Here is a 24,152-nt window from a genome sequence, read left to right on the forward strand (position 1 = left end):
GTAGTACATACGTTGAACTGTGCAAGACTATCGGCAGAATGTTATCAGAGTACATTCAATGTGGGCTATAGTGGTTTGAGTGTCAGAATTGTATGAAGAGTCTGGCGAGGTCTATCCTGACACGAGGAGCATCTCACTGCATCCGTTATGCATTTGCCAAGCAGTGAGGTGTGATTTTCGCTAGGGAATGGCAAAGTGGCAGGTGGGGATTGTAGCTGTTAAATGCCTCATTAACATTGCAGGACACCTCATAAACATTCAGCTTCCTGTCCTGCTAAATGCACCAGACAAGATATCTTGCATTGCCTTGCCTATTGGTGCAGTCATACAACCAGGCAGATTGTTTTTCTGGTCAGCAGTCCTCAGTCAAGAGGGCGTACATCTTCCTATATGGCAGTGTGCTGTCAGTCTCACATCTTCTCCGGATTTTGCACAAAACAAGTGGATGTACAGTAATGTCTCAAAATCTTCAGGGAGTTGTACTTAGGAAGTTCCTGGAGGCACCCATTAGTCAGGGGTCCCAGCAACATAAGTCAAGGGTGGCCTCCAGTACTGGCCTAGGGGATTAGCAAGGGTTAGTTAGCCACTCAGAGAAATCAGATTCAGGAACATAGAACATAGAACATTACAGCGCAGTACAGGCCCTTCGGCCCTCGATGTTGCACCGCCCTGTCATACTAACCTGAAGCCCATCCCACCTACACTATTCCATGTACGTCCCATATGCTTGTCCAATGACGACTAAAATGCACTTAAACTTGGTGAATCTACTACCGTTGCAGGCAAAGCATTCCATACCCTTACTACTGTCTGAGTAAAGAAACTACCTCTGACATCTGTCTTATACCTATCTCCCCTCACTTTAAAGTTGTGTCCCCTCGTGTTTGCCGTCCCCATATTTGGAAAAAGGCTCTCCCTGTCCACCCTATCTAACCCTCTGATTATCTTGTATGTCTCTATTAAGTCACCTCTCAACCTTCTTCTCTCTAACGAGAACAGTCTCAAGGCCCTCAGCCTTTCCTCGTAAGACATTCCTTCCATACCAGGCAACATCCTAGTAGATCTCCTCTGCACCCTTTCCAAAGCTTCCACATCCTTCTTATAATGCGGTGACCGAAACTGTACACAATAATCCAAGTGTGACTGTACCAGAGCTTTGTACAGCTGCAGCATAACCTCCTGGTTCCAGAACTCAATCCCTCTATTAATAAAGACCAAAACACTATGTCTTCTTAACAGCCCTGTCAATCTGGGTGGCAACTTTCAGGGATCTGTGTACATGGACACCGAGATCTCTCTGCTCATCTACACTCCCAAGAACCTTACCATTAGCCCAGTACTTTGCATTCCGATTACTCCGTCCAAAGTGAATCACCTCACACTTGTCCACATTAAACTCCATTTGCCACCTCTCAGTCCAGCTCTGCATCCTATCTATGTCTCTCTGCAACCTACTACATCCTTTGTCACTATCCACAACTCCACCGACCTTAGTGTCTTCCGCAAATTTACTAACTCACCCATCTAAGCCCTCATCCAGGTCATTTATAAAAATGACGAACAGCAGTGGACCCAACACCGACCCTTGCGGTATGCTGCTAGTAACTGGACACCAAGATGAACATGTTCCATCAACTACAGCCCTCTGTTTTCTTTCAGCAAGCCAATTACTGATCCAAACTGCTGTGTCTCCCACAATCCCATTCCTCCACATTTTGTATAATAGCCTACTGTGGGGAACCTTATTGAACGCCTTGCTGAAATCCACATCAACCGGTTTACTCTCATCTACCTGTTTGGTCATTTTGTCAAAAAACTCAATAAGATTCGTTAGGCACGACCTACCCTTCACAAAACCGTGCAGACTGTCCCTGATCAGATTATTCTTTTCTAGATGGTTATAAATCCTATCTCTTATAACCTTTTCCAACACTTTACCAACAATTCTCCTTATTATAGCTGAGAAGCAGAATGTCAGGATTTCACCACTTATCTTCACTCTTCCAGCCCTATCGTGTGTGGTTTTCCTCCTGAAATTGATTAGATTGTTTACAGTGTGGAAACAGGCCCTTCGGCCCAACAAGTCCACACCGACCCTCAGAGAGAGAGAGAGAGAGAGAGAGAGAGAAAAAAGTGGGTGACATGTAACTTTTGATGCAGTTGGTGAGGAACCCCATGCAAGTGATTAGGCAGCGCAGCTGACATGTGGGATTAGTGGTGTCAGGGATTGGGGAGAGTAATGGTGAGTGAGGGAAGATTTTGCAGGCAACAGTGAGAATAGGGGAGTGTGATTGGAGATTGGTGCAGCAGCAGACATAGAGTGAGTATGAAGTGTCAGAGAAAAGTGATGACACTTACACAGACGGAGTGGGGAAAATCACTGATCTTCTTTTCAATGCTGTGAATTCCTCCAGACCACTGAGACTGCACTGACACATGGAAACCTAGGAAAGACCGGCATGGTCTGATGTTGTAGCCTCCACCTCTAGTCCTGAGCAAAGAGGAAGTACCAGCACCCTGTCGGTCGTGACTTCCAGGCCCCTACCCACGAAGTAGAGTTCAATAAATGCTTTGAGGGTTAAAAGAGCAGATTGTTTTTAATTTTCATAAAGATGTTAAAATGCTAACTTGCACTAAGGACATAATTTTTCTTGCTCTATTTTATAGTTTTAAATTAAGTAATGATGCCTTTTTATGTTATTTATTCAGGCAACATTTAAAGGATGGACGGACATCATGTATGCAGCTGTTGATTTAAGAGGTGTAAGTATGCATTAGATGGTTTAATTTATAGACATTCGCTTTACAAGCTCAAATGAGCAACAGCAAAAATTGCCTCTCTAATTTAATGCAATTTGTGAATATTGCTGCAATTATTATTAAACCATATTATTTACATGAAAGAAAAAGTCACCAGATTATAACTGATCCCAAATATTGGGAAATAGTTTCCAGCGTACTAATCATTAATTTAAAAGGTTAGTGTTTGGAGCATATATTTCACTATTCATCAAGAATTGCCACTGGGTTATTATGTTTTTTTAACAAATAATTATTTTATTTTAGTGAACATTTTGACAATCTTTTGAAACAAGTAAACTTTTGGGGTTGCTTTAAAGATGAATAAAACCAAGCAATGCTGTCAGGAAGATTGCTTGAAATTTCCAGTGCAACTCTGTTAGTGAGGCAAATTTCTTCTTGTAGAAAATTACAAGGAGCAAACACTGAAATAAATCAAGTAACTAGGACACAGAGGACATAGTTCCATGCAATAACCGACTTTATTATCCAAAGTAATTAATAATGTGATCACCAAATCTTAACTGTATACATGATCTATATGGAATACTCTGCCTAACAATTTGCTATGGAACGTGCACCAGCCAAGGTCAATACCCTCAGGACGGGAGAACAGGGAAGAAGTTACCATTTGAATAACCATTGTGAACAAGTTTCACTTGGGGTTCTGCCAATTTCAAACTTCTGGGAGTGTTTTTGCTTGGCTACTTTTTCTGCAATTTAAAGCACCCTGTTTTCAGACACAGGGTTTGCAAGTCATGGTCTCACTGCACCTATTCCCGTTTAGGAATGAATCAGATAAAGTTGGTGATCTGAATGATTTTAACAAGACTCAAGTTGCACATTGAATGCATTCCCAACAGAGAGCCTATAGCACGTGAGGCTTGCCATGTCCCAGTCAGCATCCAGTTTTTTAAGGGATTCCATCCCTCTTACAGGAAATCTGAACTGAATGAAACAAGGATGCTTTGATTGAGGAGTGCATCACTTCACAGTAGGCAAAATTCACAGTAATGCATTTAAGTGTGATGGTCCTCATTGTGTTAACTCACACAGTTTTCATAACTAAAATAGTCACATTATTCTTGATCACCAAACCATTTCACTTCTCTGTTTCCATTTAGAAAATGTATCACAGATAATGCATAAATGAAAGTCATAGTACATAGAAACTAAGCAAAATACTGAAGAAGTGCAATTGTAACTTGAACAAGATCAAGACTTGGGAAAATATCTAGTTTTAGGCTGATAGTGGCAAGTAATATTCACATTACTCAAGTGCCAGGTGATGGCATTCTTTAACAAGAGAGAATCTAACCATATCCTCCTGACATCAATAACATTACCACTATTGAATCCTGTACTATCAGTATCTGGGGGTTACCAGTGACCAGAAACTGAACAGGGCCAGCGTATAAACACGTGGCTATGAAAGAAGGTCACATGATAGGAATCTGAGGTAAGTAACTGTCTTCCTGATTGCCCAAATTATATGCAACATCTACAAGATACAAGTCAGAGCATGATGGAATACTTTCCACTTGCCTTAATGAGTGCAGTTTCAACAACACTCAAGAAACTTACACCATTACTTCAGCATTGCTGTGGCAAATTCCTAGAGCTCCCTTCCTAACAACACTGTGTGCCTGTACCCATGGACTGCAGCCATTCATAAAGGTAGGTCACCACCACCTTCTCAAGGTCTTAGGGTTGATCAGTAAATGCTGGTAAGGCAATGCCCACTTCACATGAATGAATGCGAAAAAAAATATTTGGTGTGAGTTAGTATGGATGAGTTATATGTGGATTCTAAATAATAAATGAAGATCATCACCAAACCACTATCAGAAATATGTGATAGAAATGCTTTTTATGTCTTAAAATCCACTTCACTCTGGTCAGTTGTTGTACAAACCATAGGTCTCCAATCAGTTACCCAAAAACCATTCTGAAGCGTTGACTTTTGAAGAAAAAAAACTAACCGCCTCCCCATGTGAAATAAACAAAATACAATAAAATTTGATGCTATATATATATATATATATATATATATATAATATATATATATATATATATAATGTGTCTGTGATGTACGCAAGGGATTTGGCTTTCAATAGTCTTAATAGTCTTAATAATTGATATATAGATATATATTAATGAGACTATTAAGAATATTGAAAGCCAAATCCTTTGCATGCATCACAGACAGCCTGTATACAATGTACATTGTGAAGGATAGTCATGGAAGTCAATACCATTTTTTTAAGGGTGAACATATTATCCACCTTATTGCATTTTTGTGCATTTTCATTTCTTCTGTGCACGGAAGTATACAATAAATTTATTTTTAAAATTCAAGTATGATCAACTTTTCAATTTTGGGTAGAAAAGAAACAAGTCCAGGGACTCTGCAGCATAGTATTAATGTCAAGTGACAAAAGATAGATGTTGCCATCTTCATTTTCCCACCATGAGAACATTTGTGGATGGACTCTGTACTGGTGAATTCCATAAACATACTGCTGTTATACATTAACTTCCAAGTTTTTAGTTGAATGATTACAGCATCCCTGCCTTGTATTGCCTTACCTTGTCTTTTTGCACTTTACCCACTCAGCCAGAGATACAAAGCTCATGTTACTTCTGTCTTGCCTTACCTTTTAGTGCAGACACAAAAGGAAGGATGCTTGTCATGGTTGACAGCAGCTCACACTCAAAGGGAATAGCCATTTTTCAACGGTCCTGGCACAGTAAGTCAAGGGGAGCCTCCATTACTAGTCAATGGTCAGTCTGCTGCTCAGAGAGGGCACATTCAGGATGGTCTCCACATATAGGTCAGGATTTGAATGTCAGGAAACCCGTCACCCATTTTGAGTCTTTCCTCCTGAACAGAAAGAGAGGCCAGTATTAGGGGAAGATGGAAGTGTGGCACAGTTTGCTTTTGGTGCATGTGTCCCAAATGAGTGAATTAGTAGATACCACGGAGAGGGCATCCACAGTTAGTGCTGTCAGAGATTGGAGTGGGTGACAGTGAATGAAAGAAAGTGCTGCATGCAATAGTGATCATGGAAGGCTTTGGTAAAAGGTGGGTGCAATTGCAGAAATTGATTGAGTGTGAGCTATCAGAGAGAGGATGGCACTTACAAGTGGAGAAGTTCATTATCCTTCTTCCTACTGCACAGTGTGTTCCTCCAGACAGCTGAGACTGCTTTAACCTGGTGGCAACATCGGATCAGACTGGCACAGCATTGTGTACTCTCCCCACTACTGATCCTGGGTGGAAGAGGATGTTCCACCTCTGCACTGCCTGATCAGCAGGTATTTCAAGTCCTTGTTGTCTGAGGTAAATGTCAGGAATCTGATAATGCTCCTCTGGCTGCATCACAGGCTTCTAAAGATGATGCAGGCATATGGGAAGCTGCTGAATTCTGCGATATTGGCGAGTTGTTACAGGAATTGTGGGTAGTAAGATAGGTCCAGAATCAGATGTCAAGGATGCCGGTAGGGGCAGGATAGGTACCTAATGAGGCATCTTTAATCAGAAATCCCTCCAAAAGACCTGACACAACATGGAGATAGCCAAAAAAAGGAAAATACAGCCTTTTTTTCCCTAAAGCTTTCTGTCTTTCAGCTTTCTCCTTTTTTGTGATGCTCTTCGAAGTTTAAAACTTTTACTATGTTTTTGGCTTAATTTGTTCTAATGCCACCTCCTTTGTCTTGTTGTTAGTTTGTTATTGTGTAATTATATCATATAAATACCTTAGCTGGTATTTTCTCAGCCCTTCAGCAGCATGGGCATTGAAGAGAGCTTTGAGAATATATAGCAAGAATGGAAATATTTGATTATCAAAATTGAGAAAAGAATTTCCAATTTTTTGCTGAAGGTTTCAAAAGAGAACTCTTAATATCACTAATGAGTGATGACTACCTTACTTCTGTGCATTTGCACCTCTCATTAGCTTATCTTGCCTCATTTGTATGCTGTTCACAATTCTCCCATGCACTGCAGAGAAACTAGAAGAATTCTCCCATGCACTGCTGAGAAACTCCAATCTCTGACACTACTAATCATGAATGCCCTCTGTGTCATTTACTCACTCACTCACTTGGGACACATGCACAACCTGTACCACACTTCTATCTTCTGTTAACATTAGTCTCTCTTCCAGCATGAAAGTCAGAGCAGTTAGCGGGTGAGTCCAGCTCCCCACTTGTTTCTCTGCACCTCCATCATACCATCCACACACATCAACATCTCACTGCAAGCAAGCTTCATGGACAACAGCTGCTCCACCGTCTCTGAGAGAAATCAGCATTAACAAAATATCAGACTCACCACATCATCATGGCTGGTCACAGATTAACTCAGAATACATCTCACCACTGCACTTTGGAACTCATGGATGCCTTACATTGCAATGTTCCAGCCAGGCTACTCTGCACAGGGACACACACCTATTTTGTGCATCTGCACAGGATGCATTTTATAGCTCTTCTGCTTGCTTTTGCAGAACACATTGCCTTGTTCTTAGTTAGAAGCTCACATCATCTCTGGTTTGCTGTGCCTTTTTCAATGAGAATTTATAGGATCAAAGCACCTCTGCCTTCCCTGGCTTTTTAGCACAGAGAAACAGATTCCTTTCCATAGCCAGCACTGAACAATCAACAGGTGGACATGTTACTGTACAGCACCATGCTTATGTCAGTATCATTCCTGCAGCATATGCTAGTGCCAGCTGCTTATGTGGCAAACACACAGGGTGTGCTTTGGTCAAATGACCATGTTCAAAAGTCAAAGAGGAGCATTTCTTGGTGCAGTGAACCATGGTCAGTCAAAAGGTTGACTCACTCAGTTAAGGTCAAAAAACCCTCAGCCCTTTTCCCCCTCCACATGCCTGATGAAGACTTTATGCCCAAAACCTTGACTCTCCTGCTCCTCGGATGCTGCCTGGCCTGCTGTCCTTTTTCAGTGCCACACGTTTTGACTCTGAGTGTCCAGCATCTGCAGTCCTCACTTTCATTCACTTAATCTGATTGAGGGCAGTCCATACAGTGTAGTGGAAATCAAGAAACCCAAGTTTAGGGAATTATACTGTTACTCTGCAGGAATAAGGACAGTGAAGGTGGGAAAACTCCAAATTTAATGGTGGAATCTAACATAGCACAGGCATTACAAAATACTTTGCAGGAAGGTAGGTGTTCACAAGCTAGCATTATGTCTGACCTCAATGGGAGTGCAGTGGATTGTTATCGTGAGCATGACAGGCAAGTAAGCCTCGGACTGAGGGGGAAACTTGGGCAAATTACACATCAAATTGGAAGAGTTGAATGGGAATGTGGAGAGCCTGGAAGTTAATAGAGTTGATTGAAGTGGTTGTTGGAACTTAATTTGGATAAATGTGAGGTATTACATTTTTGTAAAGTGAGTAAGGGCAGGACGTGTACAGTTAATGGTACAGCCCTGGGCAATGTTGTCAAACAGAGATGTAGGGGCTCAGGAATGTAGTTCTTTGAAAACTGCACAACACATGGACAGGGTGGTTAAGAAGCCAATTAGCATGTTTGCCTTCATTGCTCAGACCATTGAGTGTAGGAGTTGGAACATCATGTTGTGTTGCACAAGACATTGGTGAGGCCACTTTTGGAGTACTGTGTACAGTTCTGGTCATCCTTTTATATGAAGGATATTATTAAATTGGAGAGAGTTTAGAAAAGATTTACTGAGATGTTACTGGGATGGAGAATTTGAGTTATAGGGAGAGATTAGATAGAGTCTGACTATTTTCACTGGACCGTGAGAGGCCGAAGGATGACTTTACAGAGGTTTATAACATCATGAGGGATATAGATAAGGTGAATAGGGTGGAAGATTTCAAAACTAGGAGTATATTTTTATGGCGAGAAGAGAAATATTTAAAAGGGAGCTGAGGGGCAACCTTTTCCTTGATGAAGTGAATTGCCAGAGGACGTGAGAGATGCAGGTATAGTTATAACATTTAAAAGACATTTGGACAAGTACATGAAGAGAAAAGATTAGAGGGATATGGGCAAAATGCAGGCAAATGGAACCAGTTTAGTTTGGAAAACTTGTTTGGCATAGATGAGTTGGACCGAAGGGTCTGTTTCCATGCTGTACGACTCTTACAGGGTAGATATTCAAGAGAAAATCTTGACTACCCAGCTGAGTTGTAATTTACTTACAAGAGCAAAACCTGGATAATGTGCCATCTTCAACCATACCTCAACTGCAGAATAAGCAAAAATATTGGCTACCAACACCTTCACAATAAATGGAATTTTTTTATGGGACATGGCAGATATGTTTGCAGTATGAGGTAGAATTTCATTAGTAATTGAGAAATAATCATCACCCATCATTAAATGAATGTACACTCCTTTGTGAAACATATAGATAGAATGAACTATTGTCTCCAGAGAAGTGTGTGTTCATGAATGATCAAGTAATTTCACAATCTTGTTGTGAGTGTAGGCAAAACCATATGATAAAGCACTCTCATTATCTTTGGCCTCAACTTGTCATTAAAGTGCTAAGTCTTGGTTGAACTCATGAACATAAGAGTGAAAGGCTTTCTAAAATCTAGGATACTTCTCAAGGATGTGCAATGCCTCACCAAGATAACATCTAGTCTCCTTGGCTGTATAAAGTGACTGCTTAACTCTGACATAGGTAGCTAAGTAAACAAGTCCTACAGCTAAAAGGATAATCGATCAGACATGTGATTAAAAATGCAAATATATTTACAGATGTGAAAGTATATTTAGAATAACTTGTCACCTATACTATCTGTGTGCCTCCATGGAGGTTTTTTACATGCCCTTCCTACATACCCAGGTGGAGTACTGGGATTTGCAACTCATCTGGAAGGAGCTTGCTCTACAGTAGGCCTGGAATATTAGTGTGGATAACCCAAGGGCCATTTGTGACAAGAGGACAGAGGCATATTGAGAGTCTCAGAGGATAGGTTAGAGGTAGAGGGGCTCGGTATCCATGGACTGTCCTGAGAGAAAAATTCTGGGGGCCTGTGAGTGGTTGCTCCTCCTTCTGTGTATCCGCTGGCAGCACCCTGTCTCTTTGAGGGGCAGGGACACCTGGAGTGAATTTGAGGTCTTGCATCTCTGGCAGCTATTGAGAGTTCTGCTGAAACTGGCTTCCCATGGCTGCTGCCAATCTATCCATGGAGACAGGCAAGTGCATGTATGCCAGAATCAGCACTGCACTGATAATCTTGATGGACAATGTGATTGTTCACTTCCGATTAATAAGTATCTTTGACAAACTAGTTCTTTTGTCTGTCAAAGACAAAACTATTAATGGCTGATTCGATGTGATCATCTTCTGCCAGGGCCTGAGCAGGTGACTTTCTCAAACAGCTGTGGAGTAATCCCAGTGATATGCTCACCAGATAGTGCTCCTAAATTTAATCTAGAAAACCAAACAGCTAAAGTGAAAGTCTGTACTGGTGCGGAGTGTTGGCTAAAGCCTTTCCCATGCATCCTCTGAGGGATCTGTGGCTTCTACAGAATGGAGGATGAGCAGCTGATTGGCTACAGACACTATATTCTTTGGGTGGCACTTTTGTAGGTTCTGCTGGTGGTCAGAGAAGAGAGGCCATTAGTTATACAACAGTGCTAGAAGGTTGAAAATCATAAGAAGAAGCTAACACCAATGGAAGTAGAAGTACAATGAAACTTACCTTGGTTGCTTGAACATGGAAGTCTTAGCATCCACATGGTCCAGATCGTTTCCCAGCATCTCAAGCATCTTCTCCAAGACGGTATGGAATTAAAAGTTGACAAACCATCACTCATCTTTGCACTCTATCGTTGGTTAGAAGACATATTTTGTTTCATTGGAGAGAGGGATCAAGAAAAATGAAAGTGGATGGAAGAGCTGTCAGTGGTGATGAGGTGTCCCATTGAGAATGGAAGGCAAAGGGACAGGACATAGTTTTGGAGAATGAGGTGGATGAGCAGCATTGAATGAAGATGCTGCATTTAATAGTGAGAGTCATATGCCACTTTCTTGGAGATATCCCTGTGCAGAGTTCAAGTGTGTGTGAGGGAACGAAAAAGAAAATGGTGACACTTACTCTTGCGGATCACAAAAGATCGTTGACCTTATTTCTGGTCCCGATGGCAGTTTCTTTTGGAATGTATAACAGCACTATCTGAGGATGACATCTCTATCAAGACAGGTTGGATCTGGCAAAATGCCTCCATAGGAAAGAATGTAGGCCTTTCTCCACCATCCTGTCTACCTGCAGATCACTTTGTCCAAAGTGGCGTTCCATCTTCCCTTTCTGAGCCATGACCTTTCTCACAATGATCAAGGACTAGAGTGGAAAGGCCTGTTCCTGAAGCCAGAGAGGTGTGCATGGTGTTAAAAGGTCAGTAAGAAAAAGCTGGTATTCAAATATCATGTCAGCAGCATGAATGTGGACAGATAATGGCAATGACAAGCACATCCACCTCTGCTGCCACATGCTTGCATGATGCCATTAGAGCCCAGATGAACAATTAATGGAAAATTTTGTCAGGAACGTTGCTGTGAGCAACAACAGGACACTGGCATGAAACACCATGAAAATAACCCTGAGCCTAAAAATGGGATATTTCAAATCATCGTTTTTATAAAGGGAAGGGACAAGTCTGAGAGTTGTCTCAAAAGTTAAAAATGTTATAAATTCCATAATTTACCTGTTTTTTTAGACCCAGATTAACAGAAAGCATGAACAGGTTTCTGTACTTAACAAAAATTAATAGTTATTGCAAATGAATAGATTCTAGATACAAGTAAACTATTGTGAACTGTTGCAATATAAACTCTATTAGATAAAACTCTGGGCCCCCTTCTAAGATTCTCCTATAGACCTGAATAGACCAGATAAAGATATTATGGGTGAAGGGAAAAACGGAGAAGGCAGTTCAATGGTTCCTGTCCACAGCAACTGCTGGAAAGGTTCCTTTGGGCTTGTCAGGACTTGCTGCTCCATGATCTCTCTTCTCCAGGTATTTTGCACGAGCTTGCAGGAAGCACAGAACAACTGATTCATTGATTAGAACATAGAACATAGAAGAATACAGCGCAGTACAGGCCCTTTGGCCCTCGATGTTGCGCCGATCCAAGCCCACCTAACCTACACTAGCCCACTATCCTCCATATGCCTATCCAATGCCCGCTTAAATGCCCATAAAGAGGGAGAGTCCACCACTGCTACTGGCAGGGCATTCCATGAACTCACGACTCGCGGAGTAAAGAACCTACCCCTAACATCTGTCCTATACCTACCACCCCTTAATTTAAAGCTATGCCCCCTCGTAATAGCTGACTCCATACGTGGAAAAAGGTTCTCATGATCAACCCTATCTAAACCCCTAATCATCTTGTAGACCTCTATCAAGTCACCCCTAAACCTTCTTTTCTCCAATGAAAACAACCCCAAGTGCCTCAGCCTTTCCTCATACGATCTTCCTACCATACCAGGCAACATCCTGGTAAACCTCCTCTGCACCCGTTCCAGTGCCTCCACATCCTTCCTATAGTATGGCGACCAAAACTGCACACAATACTCCAGATGCGGCCGCACCAGAGTCTTATACAACTGCAACATGATCTCAGGACTCCGGAACTCAATTCCTCTACCAATAAAAGCCAGTACGCCATATGCCTTCTTCACCGCACCTGGGTGACTTTGCCACCCAGGTAAATAGTCTCTGACTTGTTTGCCAAAATTAATAGCTTACAGCAACTGTTGATGGAAAATAAGTTGGTTTTACTTCAGGCTGTAAGCATTTTGAATTGAAGGGAGAAAGACAGCACCTCTGTTGTCAGAGGTCCAAAGGATTCTGCCCCCTGTTGTTAACACAGGCAAGCTGTTTAACTGCTTGTGAGCCAGTTATATATTGTTGGCAGGCAGAAGGCCTTTGTCCTCAATGATTGGTGACTATTGCACAGATCAATCAGCAGCTGTTGCTGGCTGAGTCTCCCATTGTACTCAATCCTGAGCTCCAGCCTGTCTGCAGTAATTTCCCTTCATTGCATCAGATGTAGAATGACCAATGAGGTCTTCTCCACCATTCAGTGAAATCATGGCTGACTGGATACTCCTCAACTCCACTTTCCTGCCTTTTCTCATGACTCCCTTAACTGATTAAAAATCTGTCTGTCTTGGCCTTCAATATACTTCATGATCCAGGCTTAACAGATGTCTACATGAAATAATTCTACAGATTCACTACCTTGTGAGAGAAGAAATTCCTCTTCATCGCTACCTTAAATGGATAACTTTTTTTTAAATCATTCCCTCTGGTGCTAGTCTAATCCACAAGGGGCATTGCCTCTACATTGAGCTTGCCAAGTCCCCTAAGAATCTTGTATGTTTCAATAAGATCATCTCTCATACTTCAAATTCCAATGGATAAATGCCCAAACTACTTAACCTCTCCTCATTAGACAGTCTATCCATATCCCAGTATCAGCCTAAGCCTTTTCTAGATTGTCTCAAATTCTATTATCTTTCCTACGTCCAAAAATGCTCTTAGTACCTGATCAGGTGTACCCTAGAACTCTATGGGAATCTAGGGAACTGATTGCTGGACCCTTGCTGATGTATTTGTATCATCGATAGTCATAGGTAAGGTGCCAGAAGACTGGATGTTGGCTAGCATAGTACCATTATTTAAGAAAGGTGGTAAGGACAAGTCGGGGAACTGTAGATCAGTGAGCTTGGCGTTGGTGGTGGGCAAGTTGTTGGAGGGAATCCTGAGGGACAGGATGTACATGTATTTGGAAAGGCAAGGACTGATTAGGGATAGTCAACATGCCTTTGTGTGTGGGAATTCATATTTCACAAACTTGATTGAGTTTTTGAAAAAGTAATAAAGAGGATTGATGAGGGCAGAGTGGTAGACATGATCTATATGGACTTCAGTAAGGTTTTCAACAAGGTTCCCATGGGAAACTGATTAGCAAGGTTAGATCGCATGGAATACAAGGTGAACTAACCATTTGGATACAGAACTGGCTTGAAGGTAGAAGACAGGGTGGTGGTGGAGGGTTATTTTTCAGACTGGAGGCCTGTAACCAGTGGAGTGCCACAAGAATCGGTACTGGGCCCACTACTTTATGTCATGTATATAAATGATTTGGATATGAACGTAGGAAATATAGTTAGTAAATTTGCAGATGACACCAGAATTGGAGGAGTAGTAGACAGTGAAGAAGGTTACCTCAGATTACAAAGTGATCTTGATCAGATGAGCCAATGGGCTGAGAAGTGGCAGATGGAGTTTAATTTAGATAAATGCGAAGTGCTGCGTTTTGGGAAAACAAATCTTAGCAGAACTTATATATGTAATGGTAAGGTCCTAGGGAGTGTTGCTGAAGAAAGAGACCTTGGATTGCAGGTTCATAGCTCCTTGAAAGTATAGTCGCAGTTAGATAGGATAGTGAAGGCGGCGTTTGATATGCTTTCCTTTATTGGTCAGAGCATTGACTATAGGAGTTGAGAGGTCATGTTGCAGCTATGCAGGATGTTGGTTAGGCCAATTTTGGAATATTTCATGCAATTCTGATCTCCTTCCTATTGGAAGGATATTGTGGAACTTGAAAGGGTTCAGAAAAGATTTAAAGAATGTTGCCAAGGTTGGAGGATTTGAGCTGTAGGGAGAGGTTGAATAAGCTAGGGCTGTTTTCTCTGGAGCGTTGAAAACTTATAGAGGTGATCTTATAGAGGTTTATAAAATCATGAGGGGCATGGATAGGATAAATAGACAAGGTCGTTTCCCCGGTGTGGGTGAGTCCAGAACTAGAGGGCATAGGTTTAGGGTGAGAAGGGAAAGATATAAAAGAAACTTAAGGGGCAACTTTTTCACATAGAGGGTGGTGCATGTATGGAATGAGCTGCCAGAGGAATGGTGGAGGCTGGTACAATTACAATATTTAAAAGGCTGCTGGATGCTATATGAATAGGAAGGCTTTTGAGGGATATGGACCAAGTGCTGGCAAATGGGACTAGATTAGTTTGGAATATCTGGTCAGCATGGACGAGTTGGACCGCAGGGTCCGTTTCCATGCTGTACGTCTCTATGATTCTACTCCTTGTTGTGGTTCTGTTCGCCGAGCTGGAAGTTTTTGTTGCAAACGTTTCGTCCCCTGGCTAGGCGACATCATCAGTGCTTGGGAGCCTCCTGCGAAGCGCTTCTTTGATGTTTCCTCTGGTGTTTATAGTGGTCTGTCCCTGCCGCTTTCGGTTGTCAGTTAACAACTCCATCAACAAACACATCGACCTGGACCCAATATACCAACCACTACAGCGGACAGCTGAAACTGACAACCGGAAGAGGCAGGGACAGACCACTATAAACACCGGAGGAAACATCAAAGAAGCGCTTCGCAGGAGACCCCCAAGCACTGATGATGTCGCCTAGCCAGGGGACAAAACGTTTGCAACAAAAACTTCCAGCTCGGCGAACAGAACCACAACAACGAGCACCCGAGCTACAAATCTTCGCACAAACTTTGAACTCTACTCCTGCTATGGTCTGACTGGAGCCTTGCACAGTTTTAATAAAACCTTCATACTTTTATGCTCCCATTCCCAACATTCTATTGTCTATTACCCATTCAACATGGATGCTACCTTTTGTGATTCTGTAACTTTCTGCAGTCTTAATCCATGTAAAGGATAGTAAGCTCCTCTATTCTTCATGCCAAAGTGCTTACATTCTCCCACATTATATTCCATTTGCCAAGTTATTGCCCACTCGCTTAACCTGTCTATATGGTTTTTTTAGACTTTGATGTCATCTTCACCACACGCCTTCCCACCTGTTTTTGTGTCGTTTGTAAACTTGGCTATAATACATTTTTCCTCATGCAAGTTATTACTGTATATCATAAGCAATTATGGCCCAGCACTGATCCCTGTGGCACACCACTAGTTACAGGTTGCCATTGTGAAATGTCTTCCTTATCCCAATTCTAAGTCTTCTATCAGTTAGCTAGTTCTCTATCCATGCTAAAATACTTCCTCCAATCCCATGACCTCTTATCTTATTAAGTAGCCTAACACATGATACCTTATCAGGTACCTTCTGAAAATCCAAATATATTATGTCTATTGCTTTCCCTTTATTTGTTCTGCTTGTTATCTCCTCAAAGATTTCTGAAATGAATCCAAACTTTCTAAAGTACCATTGAAAGAAACATTCTGAGAGCTGTAGCGGGTCACAAATCTGCTTCCCTCCTTCAATGAGGTTGTGGTTAAACTATGATTACTCGACATGGACTTAGTAATCAGAGCTACTATAACTGGTACATATTTTTAAAAGATAGTTTGACCATCCTAAATGAATTTTTTAAAAAATAACAGAAAGGATAGATTATGAACTTAATTACCTTAGTTTACAGGTTTTCAAAAAGTAACATGAAGTCGCACAAACTGGAGTCCTGTAGAAAAGCTAATGGCATGTTAGTGCTTTTGGATAGAGTAATAGTCCTGATAACGTAAACTTAATGAGCTATATTGCCCGGACTCTCTGCCACCGATCTCTTCCTATTATTTCAAATGAAATTTGTATTATAACTCTATGCTTCGAAAGATTCGGAATTTAATTGGGCTGTTTTCCTGTGGAATATTTACTGTGGGCTATGGACACTACTGTGGATTATTTTGCCACTGTAATGTTATATACTTTGGTTATAAACTTGAATATCAAATCAGTACAGAACAAAATGTATACAGCATTTATTTTCAGTATTTAAAGCTCTTTTCCCTTAATTATATTTTTTCTTCAGGTGAAGCAGCAGCCTGACTATGAACACAGTCTGTACATGTACTTTTATTTTGTCATCTTCATCATCTTTGGATCTTTCTTCACTCTAAATCTGTTTATTGGTGTTATCATTGACAACTTCAATCAACAGAAGAAAAAGATAAGTATTTTGCCCTATGGGAAAATTGATATAATCAATATGCCATGGAGTGGTACTTATGACATTGATACTGTGCTTATAAAACATCAGTAGGATTATGGTTTTGTGCAAAATATCCTGCAGGTCAAATCTGTCAGTTTTTTACATGTACAAAGTAACTCTGGGGAATATTTTCTTTTTTTAAAAAAAGAATTGTTGTACGATACCATAGGCAGGAATTTTCTCTCAGCTTCAGGGCCACATGTCAGCCTCAAAAGGGAGTTAGAAGCCCTCAGTTGTTAGGGAACAATCACCACACATTTCAACTTTCATCTGATTGGTCAATTAATGGTCAGAGAGCAGGCTTGTTATCTAACTAAGGTAGGCAGAAGGAGTTTCAATACTGTAGGAACAGTGGCAAGACGTTCAACTCGAAAGCAACAAGCGAGTGAGAGTGTGCCCCAAATTGAGAACATCTCTCCAAGATGTTTAAATTTAAAATTAAAAGAAAGAGAGGATGACCTGTGGCAACTGCTGAAACCGGCCTCCTCCAAACAACGGCACTGTTCCCTGCGACCTGTGGTGACCAACAGGCTGACTTGAAACTTTCAGACAGCTTCTGACAATGGGTCATTGCAGAGTTCAGTTGACTACCCACTGATTATGGGGAAGAGTTCCAATGGGCAAAGTTTTGGGAAATGGGAATTGAATAGAGAGGTGCTTGATGACTGGTCCAGACATGATGGGTCAAAGGGCCTCTCTCCATGCTGTAATACACTATGGATCTATGCTGGGGATAGGATGAAGCCAGGCAGCCAATATGCCAGCTAGTGGCATGAAATTCTGCATCTGTCCACCTCTACTCCCACCACTGAAAGTACTGAAATTCAACTCCTATTTCTGGTCATGTTTGACACATTTAATCATGTAATGATTCCTGAAACAAATGCAGAAATTGCTGGGGAAACTTAGCACTTTTCTGTTTTTGTTTCAGATCTCCAGTATCCACAGTTCTTTGTTTTGTATTGATGGAATGAGTCCTGTATTTCCTTCATGTAGTTATATTTTAATCCAATTTGTTAACCATCAGTGGCAGAAATCCAGCAATCAATTTGAAGCTGCAGTCATACTAGCACTTAGACTTAACAGGCAACTTTATTTTCTGCATTTCTCAATTTATTATAACTTTATGAATATCCTTTTTGCACCTCTGCAATAACCTTTGTTATAGCTTGAGCTACCTTTATGAGTAATAATTGTAGAACATAATTTTTGTATTCTTATTACATGCACAACTCTTCTGCTTTTTAAGAATAATCTTTTATCATTGTTTTTCTGTTCTTTGATTCTATGCTGTTTATGATTCTGACCTCTGTGTATTGGTGTACTTCTTTGTACACTTGTATTCCTCATTATCTGCTCTTTTTTCCCCCTATTTATTTCATCTCCTATGTATCTTCTGTACTACTTGAATCTGATTCCAAGTTCCAAGGTTTTCCCTTTGTGCAATTGACTTTTGTAATCTTTCAAATTGTGTCTCTTAAGCTGGTGATTTGCATCCAAAACAGGCACAAAGGCAACTGAATAACTGCTGCACATTCATGCCAGCACGAGACCTGAGCCTTATTTTGAGGCCCTCACCATATTAGAATGTCACAGGTGAACAGTGCATGTAAAATGTATACTCCATTACAACTTACTTGGTCTGCGAGGGCCATTTACATTGCGTCAGTTAACAGGGGAGTAGAGGGGTGATTATCCCAAGGGAGGACAGCGAGCCAGCAGTGGGCCCGAATTTTCTATCGAGTCTGGTAAGGTCGGGGAACGAAAGACGGACTTTGATTTCTATTAGCAGCCATTATGTCTGCACCCTCAAAATGGGAAGATCACTCATTTGAAACTGAAAATTATAATCAGTGTCCTACAGTTGTCACAGGTATCTGAATTACCTAATTAAGTAGCCTTGTGTCTGTTCATGGATAGGTTACTTGGTCTTTGCATTACTGCCGTAAAGTGCTTCGGGCAATCTTGGTCATAAATAGGATGATCAAGGTGCCTTCAACCCCTGCCCCTACATTTTATTCGCTGAATGAGCCAAATTTTCAGGTCAGAAATTTCTCTTGTAAGTCTTTATCTCTATTTTTAGACCTGACCCTGTTTTATGCTTTGTCACTTTATCTTTTGTGTTTTTGATTATTGTTCAATACTACTAACCTTTGTTTTATTTTCCTGTTTCTGTGATCTCTAACTCTTATTCCTTCATCTGTGCATCTGACTTTTGAAATACATTTTCTTTATCCTATGAATCTGATCCTTAACTTTTGAACCTAGTTCTCTTCTGAGAGTCTGGTTCTTTGTTGTTTTCTAGTTTTCTGTGAACTAAATCCTCATTCAGTTTTGAACCAATGTTCTTTTCCATTCTGTTTAACTGATTCATAGTTCTTTTAATGGAATTCCTTGTTCTGTGTGGCTTGCTCTGTTCACTTTTCTCTGTCCCGTTTACCTGATCTACTATTCTCTCTTCTGTTTCGTGTTTTGTTTAGTTTTTTCTCCTGTCCTTCCAATTCTGTGTTCTTTGTGGCCGAACAACAGTGACTGATTGCAGAATTAAGGGCAGTAACAGCAGGGAGAAGAGCTATTGACGAGGTTAGCAACCACAAATAACTCAAACACTATGAAGCTGACAGATCCATTATATTGAATAGTATGGTATACTGAATGAGGCCCACTTCACTCATACAAGGTTATTTTTTGATTGGCTCTCAAGTACTGTATTATAACAAGGGTCTTCTGTATCATTTATTCTTTATTGTATTTCGGCTCAAGTAATTACCTATTTTTGTAATTTTATAGAGAAATGTTACAAAATTTAAATAAAACACATATATATATTCAAACAAAATCATTTCTTAATTCACAAGATTCAAAATTCTGTTATATCATTTGAGGAGGCCTCTTGCAGACAGTGCAGCTGGTGAGATGGAGCAAGTGCAGATACAAATCAAAACCATTCTTTCACATGTCTTTTTAACTTAATCCCACTCCATCCGAGCCAATCAGAATTGAAACAAAGAGCAAAATTCTTAGATAATTTGAATTCTATCCAAATTTAGCTCATTGTAGTTTACTGTCAGTCCCAGAACTTTGCTCCTATAGTCTTTTGTATTAAATTGATTTTTTTTCTCTGTATACACTTGACTTTGATGCAAATTTCCTGCTAGATTCCTCGATGAATTAAACATAATTTTTCCTCAGTTCAACACTTATTTTTTAGTGTTAAGCAAATAGATGGAGGTAGAAAGTTGGATGGAACCCATATTGCTGTTTACCAACTAAATTCTGCAGCTGCACTGACGTTCTAGAATCTCTGACACTAGATTCAAAAACATGACCCAATTACAGGTGGATGTATTCAAATCAGACAATAATGATAATGTGATTCTCATGATGCATTTTTAATCATTACCACCAAGGCAAAACAGGCCAGTAGAAAATTAAACAGATAAAATATTGACAAAACAATTGTGGTGAATGATTTGGAGATGCCGGTGTTGGACTGGGGTGTACAAAGTTACAAATCACACAACACCAGGTTATAGTCCAACAGATTTAATTGGAAGCACTAGCTTTCGGAGCACTGCTCCTTCATCAAGTGGTTGATGAAGGAGCGGCGCTCCGAAAGCTAGTGCTTCCAACTAAACCTGTTGGACTATAACCTGGTGTTGTGTGATTTGTAACATTGTGGTGAACGTAAGTTTTGTAGGGGGACAAAAACAAAACCTGGGATTTTTTTTTTAAATGGCTACTGTACCAAGAAATGTAGAAAGAATGTTGTGGTAAGGAGGAAAATTGACTGAGGGGAATATCCTGAGATCAGGTTTTGGAGGCCTTTCTGTTTCAAACATATTTTAATATTTAGGATAAAGAAGTTTGATGTAAACTGGTTAAATGTTCACAAAAATGGAATCTAAGGAGATAACCAAAGACTCAGAAGACTCAGAAGTTTTATTTTGTAAAATGTGCAAATGGACAGAACTCTGGCTCATGAAATGTGTGGATGAACTATTGCACATATTAAGAAACAGTGGTTGTAGCTTTGTGTGAAATGAAAGCAAATCAGGTTTGACACTAAGTCAATTAATGTAATAAACAGAAAATAACTAGATCCAGAGTGCACAATAGAATCCTCATCAAAGATATAACGAAGGGGATGAAAATTGCTCCTTGAACAGTGATGGGTTTCTGAGAAGCATATTCATCAATCTTTAAAAAGGTTTTAAGTGCTTGCACATTTCCCGTCCTTTGTACTTCAAAAATTCAGTCACACTTCAGCTATGACATATTGCTTAAGGAAAATGTTTACACTTTAAAAAACAGAAAATGAAACAATATCTTCCTACAGTCCTGATCAAAGAGAGCTGCCTCTCATGCCAGAAAATAATTATTTTATTCCTGGATTTTGAATATCTAACCTCTCAAATTCTAAAAATAAGTGCAATTAGCTACAAACTTCAACAATAAGTAAATATTTATGTATCCAAAAATGCTGTGCTAGGTTGCTCAAGGGTATCAACAGAGAAGATGCAAAAAACTCACACTGTCATCTTAAGTCATTATAGCACAGAAGAAAGCCATTTGGCTCATTGGGTTGAGGCAATCCTGTTTTGAAACTGTGGCCAGAACTGGCTGTCAAACAATCTGCATAGCAACAGAGTGTTTAGAGAGCATGTGTCAAGCAACAGGACCTCCAGGGTGAATTTTTCTTGTTTTTTTTTAATTAACGCTGAAGATAGAGCTGTTTTGATACTTTTAAAAAAGATCTCTTGCCACACAATTACATTTTTAAGCAGACTTCAAAATGGAGTGGGGTAGGGGGGGGATGGTCAGTGTTCAAACTCAAATCAGGCTTATTTAATTTGAAATGCTAAATGAGTTGTAGGTCCATAACACAATTTTTAAGTGGTAACAGACAATACAATATGCACTCTGCTTAATTGTATTAGATGTGGAGTGATCTGATCAATTGTGGCTGCTCTCAAACATCCATAACCCACACAAAATATCCTACTTATTGCAGTGGTCACTCACTACAAATTCCACTCTTCCTTCAAGTTTAACTTTTGTTTCAGCTTTACTGTGTGGACAGCTATCAATTCCCTACTTAAAGCCATTGACAAGGGGTGCAGTCTTTCTACCCACTGTCTAACTACTGTGTTCTCTAATTTAAAATCAGTTTTATTCCTGGTCCCTGAGGTTGGGACCAAATGAGAGAAGGCAGCCCACACTTGCTGGGTTGAATACCTGTCTATCATTCTTTGAAAAGACAACCCCTAAATGACCATCTCTGTGGTTACCATCTGATTAAAGATAGCAAACAGGATCCAATAATTCAGGCACAATTAGAGTGCCAAAAACTTTATAGCTTTAGTAGCCAGACTAGGAGAAGCGAGCATTGCTGAGGCAGGACAGAGAGCATGATGAACCTTGGAGCGCGTAATTCTAAATATAAATATCATAGGAGCCAAGCCAAGACATCTAGTGGAGTGGAGGGAAATCTCAGCCTACTGCAGGATGGCTGCCTACATGGAGCTGGTAGCCTTCACACATCATAGAGGGCTACTCCACCAGCAGCAAAATAATGGCTGTGAGGAACATTTGCTCCTAAATGGGGCCTTAATTATGTACATTGACTGCCTGCCTCCATATAATTTGCATAAAGCTCACAGATCATGGTGAAAAATGACCCCAATGGCAGGAAAGCATCAGAAAATCATCCCAACATGGCTGCCTCATCTCGATTTCCCCCACCAACCTCTCCTCTGCTACCTCCATCATTATGGAGCTGGAGAAATCCAGTTCAGTGTTTCTTGCTAAACAGCATGTCATCTAAATTACTGAATCCTTTTGTTAGGATAAATTAAAATTTATTAAATGTAGGCACAACATGGAACGAGAAAAATAAAATCATTGTGTTAATCTAAAATGCAGATGTGGGTCTCAACTTCAATAGAAGATTCACTTAGAGTTAAATTGCTGAAATTAGTTATACAGTTCCTAGTCTTAAAAGTCTGTTGATAATGTTAATTCCTCATCCCTTGAAAAATTTTCTTTGGTTGCATATGTAATTAGCTTAATTAAGACAAAGTGAAACTTGGAAACCACAAAATTAATACAATAAGAACGATGATACATAAATTAATTAGTTCAAAAAGAATTATAGAGTTATAGCATTTAATTGTATTTAGTTGTATTTTTTGTATTAATAAATTTATGAAAGGAAAAATAAACATTGTATCTTTGTGAATGTAATTGGGAAAAAAGCATGAAAGCAGATGTAGTATTGTTTCTGAATATATCATAAAGGTAATTGTAAATACACACTTAAAAATTGATATGTGAATAAGTAAATTAATGTAATTGTATAAATTTAATCATTTATTTTTACAATTCATATGATGTCACATTTATTGATTTAGAAGTGTTAAGTGTATTTCATAAAAATCTCTTTGAATGTCATAAAATTGGTAAACAATTTTCTATGTATATGATTATAACCAGTCTGTTTTTGTCACTTTACTTTGGAGGTCAAGATATTTTCATGACTGAAGAACAGAAGAAATATTACAATGCTATGAAAAAACTTGGTTCCAAGAAACCACAGAAACCAATACCAAGGCCCTTGGTAAGAGCTGTTAGTTTGATACAGCAGAAGTCGCAAACCAAGTAAATAAGTTGCAATGTTATGCTTGGTATAATTTTCACATTTTAAAAAAACACATTGAAGAGTACAAAAGCATTAATGATTTTTTTTTACTATAGTGGTTAGCCATGGCGTGGAGTTTAATGAAAATACCCAATAAAGTAGTTGCGAAAATTCATGGGTTTTGTCCTTTAATACGGTTATTCAGTTAGCAGCATTCTTTTTAAATGAAATCTACAAAGAATTGATGACAGATTTAGACCATTAATAAATATGTGAAAAGGTTAAAAAGCCAGGAGCAATCTGTTTTTCTCATGATTACTAGATAGGTGAGAAATTGACACAAAAAATTGAAAATTATTCTGTTTCTTATTACCTCTTTTGTGACTTTCCTTTTCTGACACGAACAAAGCAAGTGGTACTGGATTGCAATATTCTTCTTGTAAAATCTTCTGTGTTATGACAATGATGGGAAGAGTGCGCTGGTAATCAAATCCTATATTCCATGAGTTGAGTCAAAAGTGTAAATGTCTTATTTAATCACCAAAGTGGTGAAAAGAAATGAAATGTCCACTAGGTTGCTTTAATTAGCTAAAAACTCATTTTAGGAAGACTAATTCTTTAAACAAGTGGCAAAGATGATTGACAACTCAGCTACTATTCATAATTAAACTATATCCTCTTCATCCCAAACACACAGAACTTATACACAGACAA

General features: G+C 39.8%; 1 protein-coding gene across 4 annotated transcripts in view; it reads left to right on the forward strand.

The window, feature by feature from the left end:
- The window catches only part of scn1laa (sodium channel, voltage-gated, type I-like, alpha), a 198,119-nt gene that overhangs the window by 157,426 nt on the left and 16,541 nt on the right, over window positions 1–24,152 (forward strand). For all 4 annotated transcript variants that reach the window (XM_087989105.1, XM_087989108.1, XM_087989107.1 and 1 more), the window contains exons 23-25: window positions 2,710–2,763; window positions 16,619–16,756; window positions 23,313–23,417. In XM_087989105.1, coding sequence (XP_087845231.1) covers window positions 2,710–2,763; window positions 16,619–16,756; window positions 23,313–23,417 — 297 coding nt within the window. The remainder of the gene's footprint in view (window positions 1–2,709; window positions 2,764–16,618; window positions 16,757–23,312; window positions 23,418–24,152) is intronic.

Source organism: Chiloscyllium plagiosum, unplaced genomic scaffold (assembly GCF_037043375.1).
Source record: "Chiloscyllium plagiosum isolate Xiang-an unplaced genomic scaffold, Cpla_swu_hap1 HiC_scaffold_7, whole genome shotgun sequence".
In the NCBI taxonomy this organism is placed as follows: Eukaryota; Metazoa; Chordata; class Chondrichthyes; order Orectolobiformes; family Hemiscylliidae; genus Chiloscyllium; species Chiloscyllium plagiosum.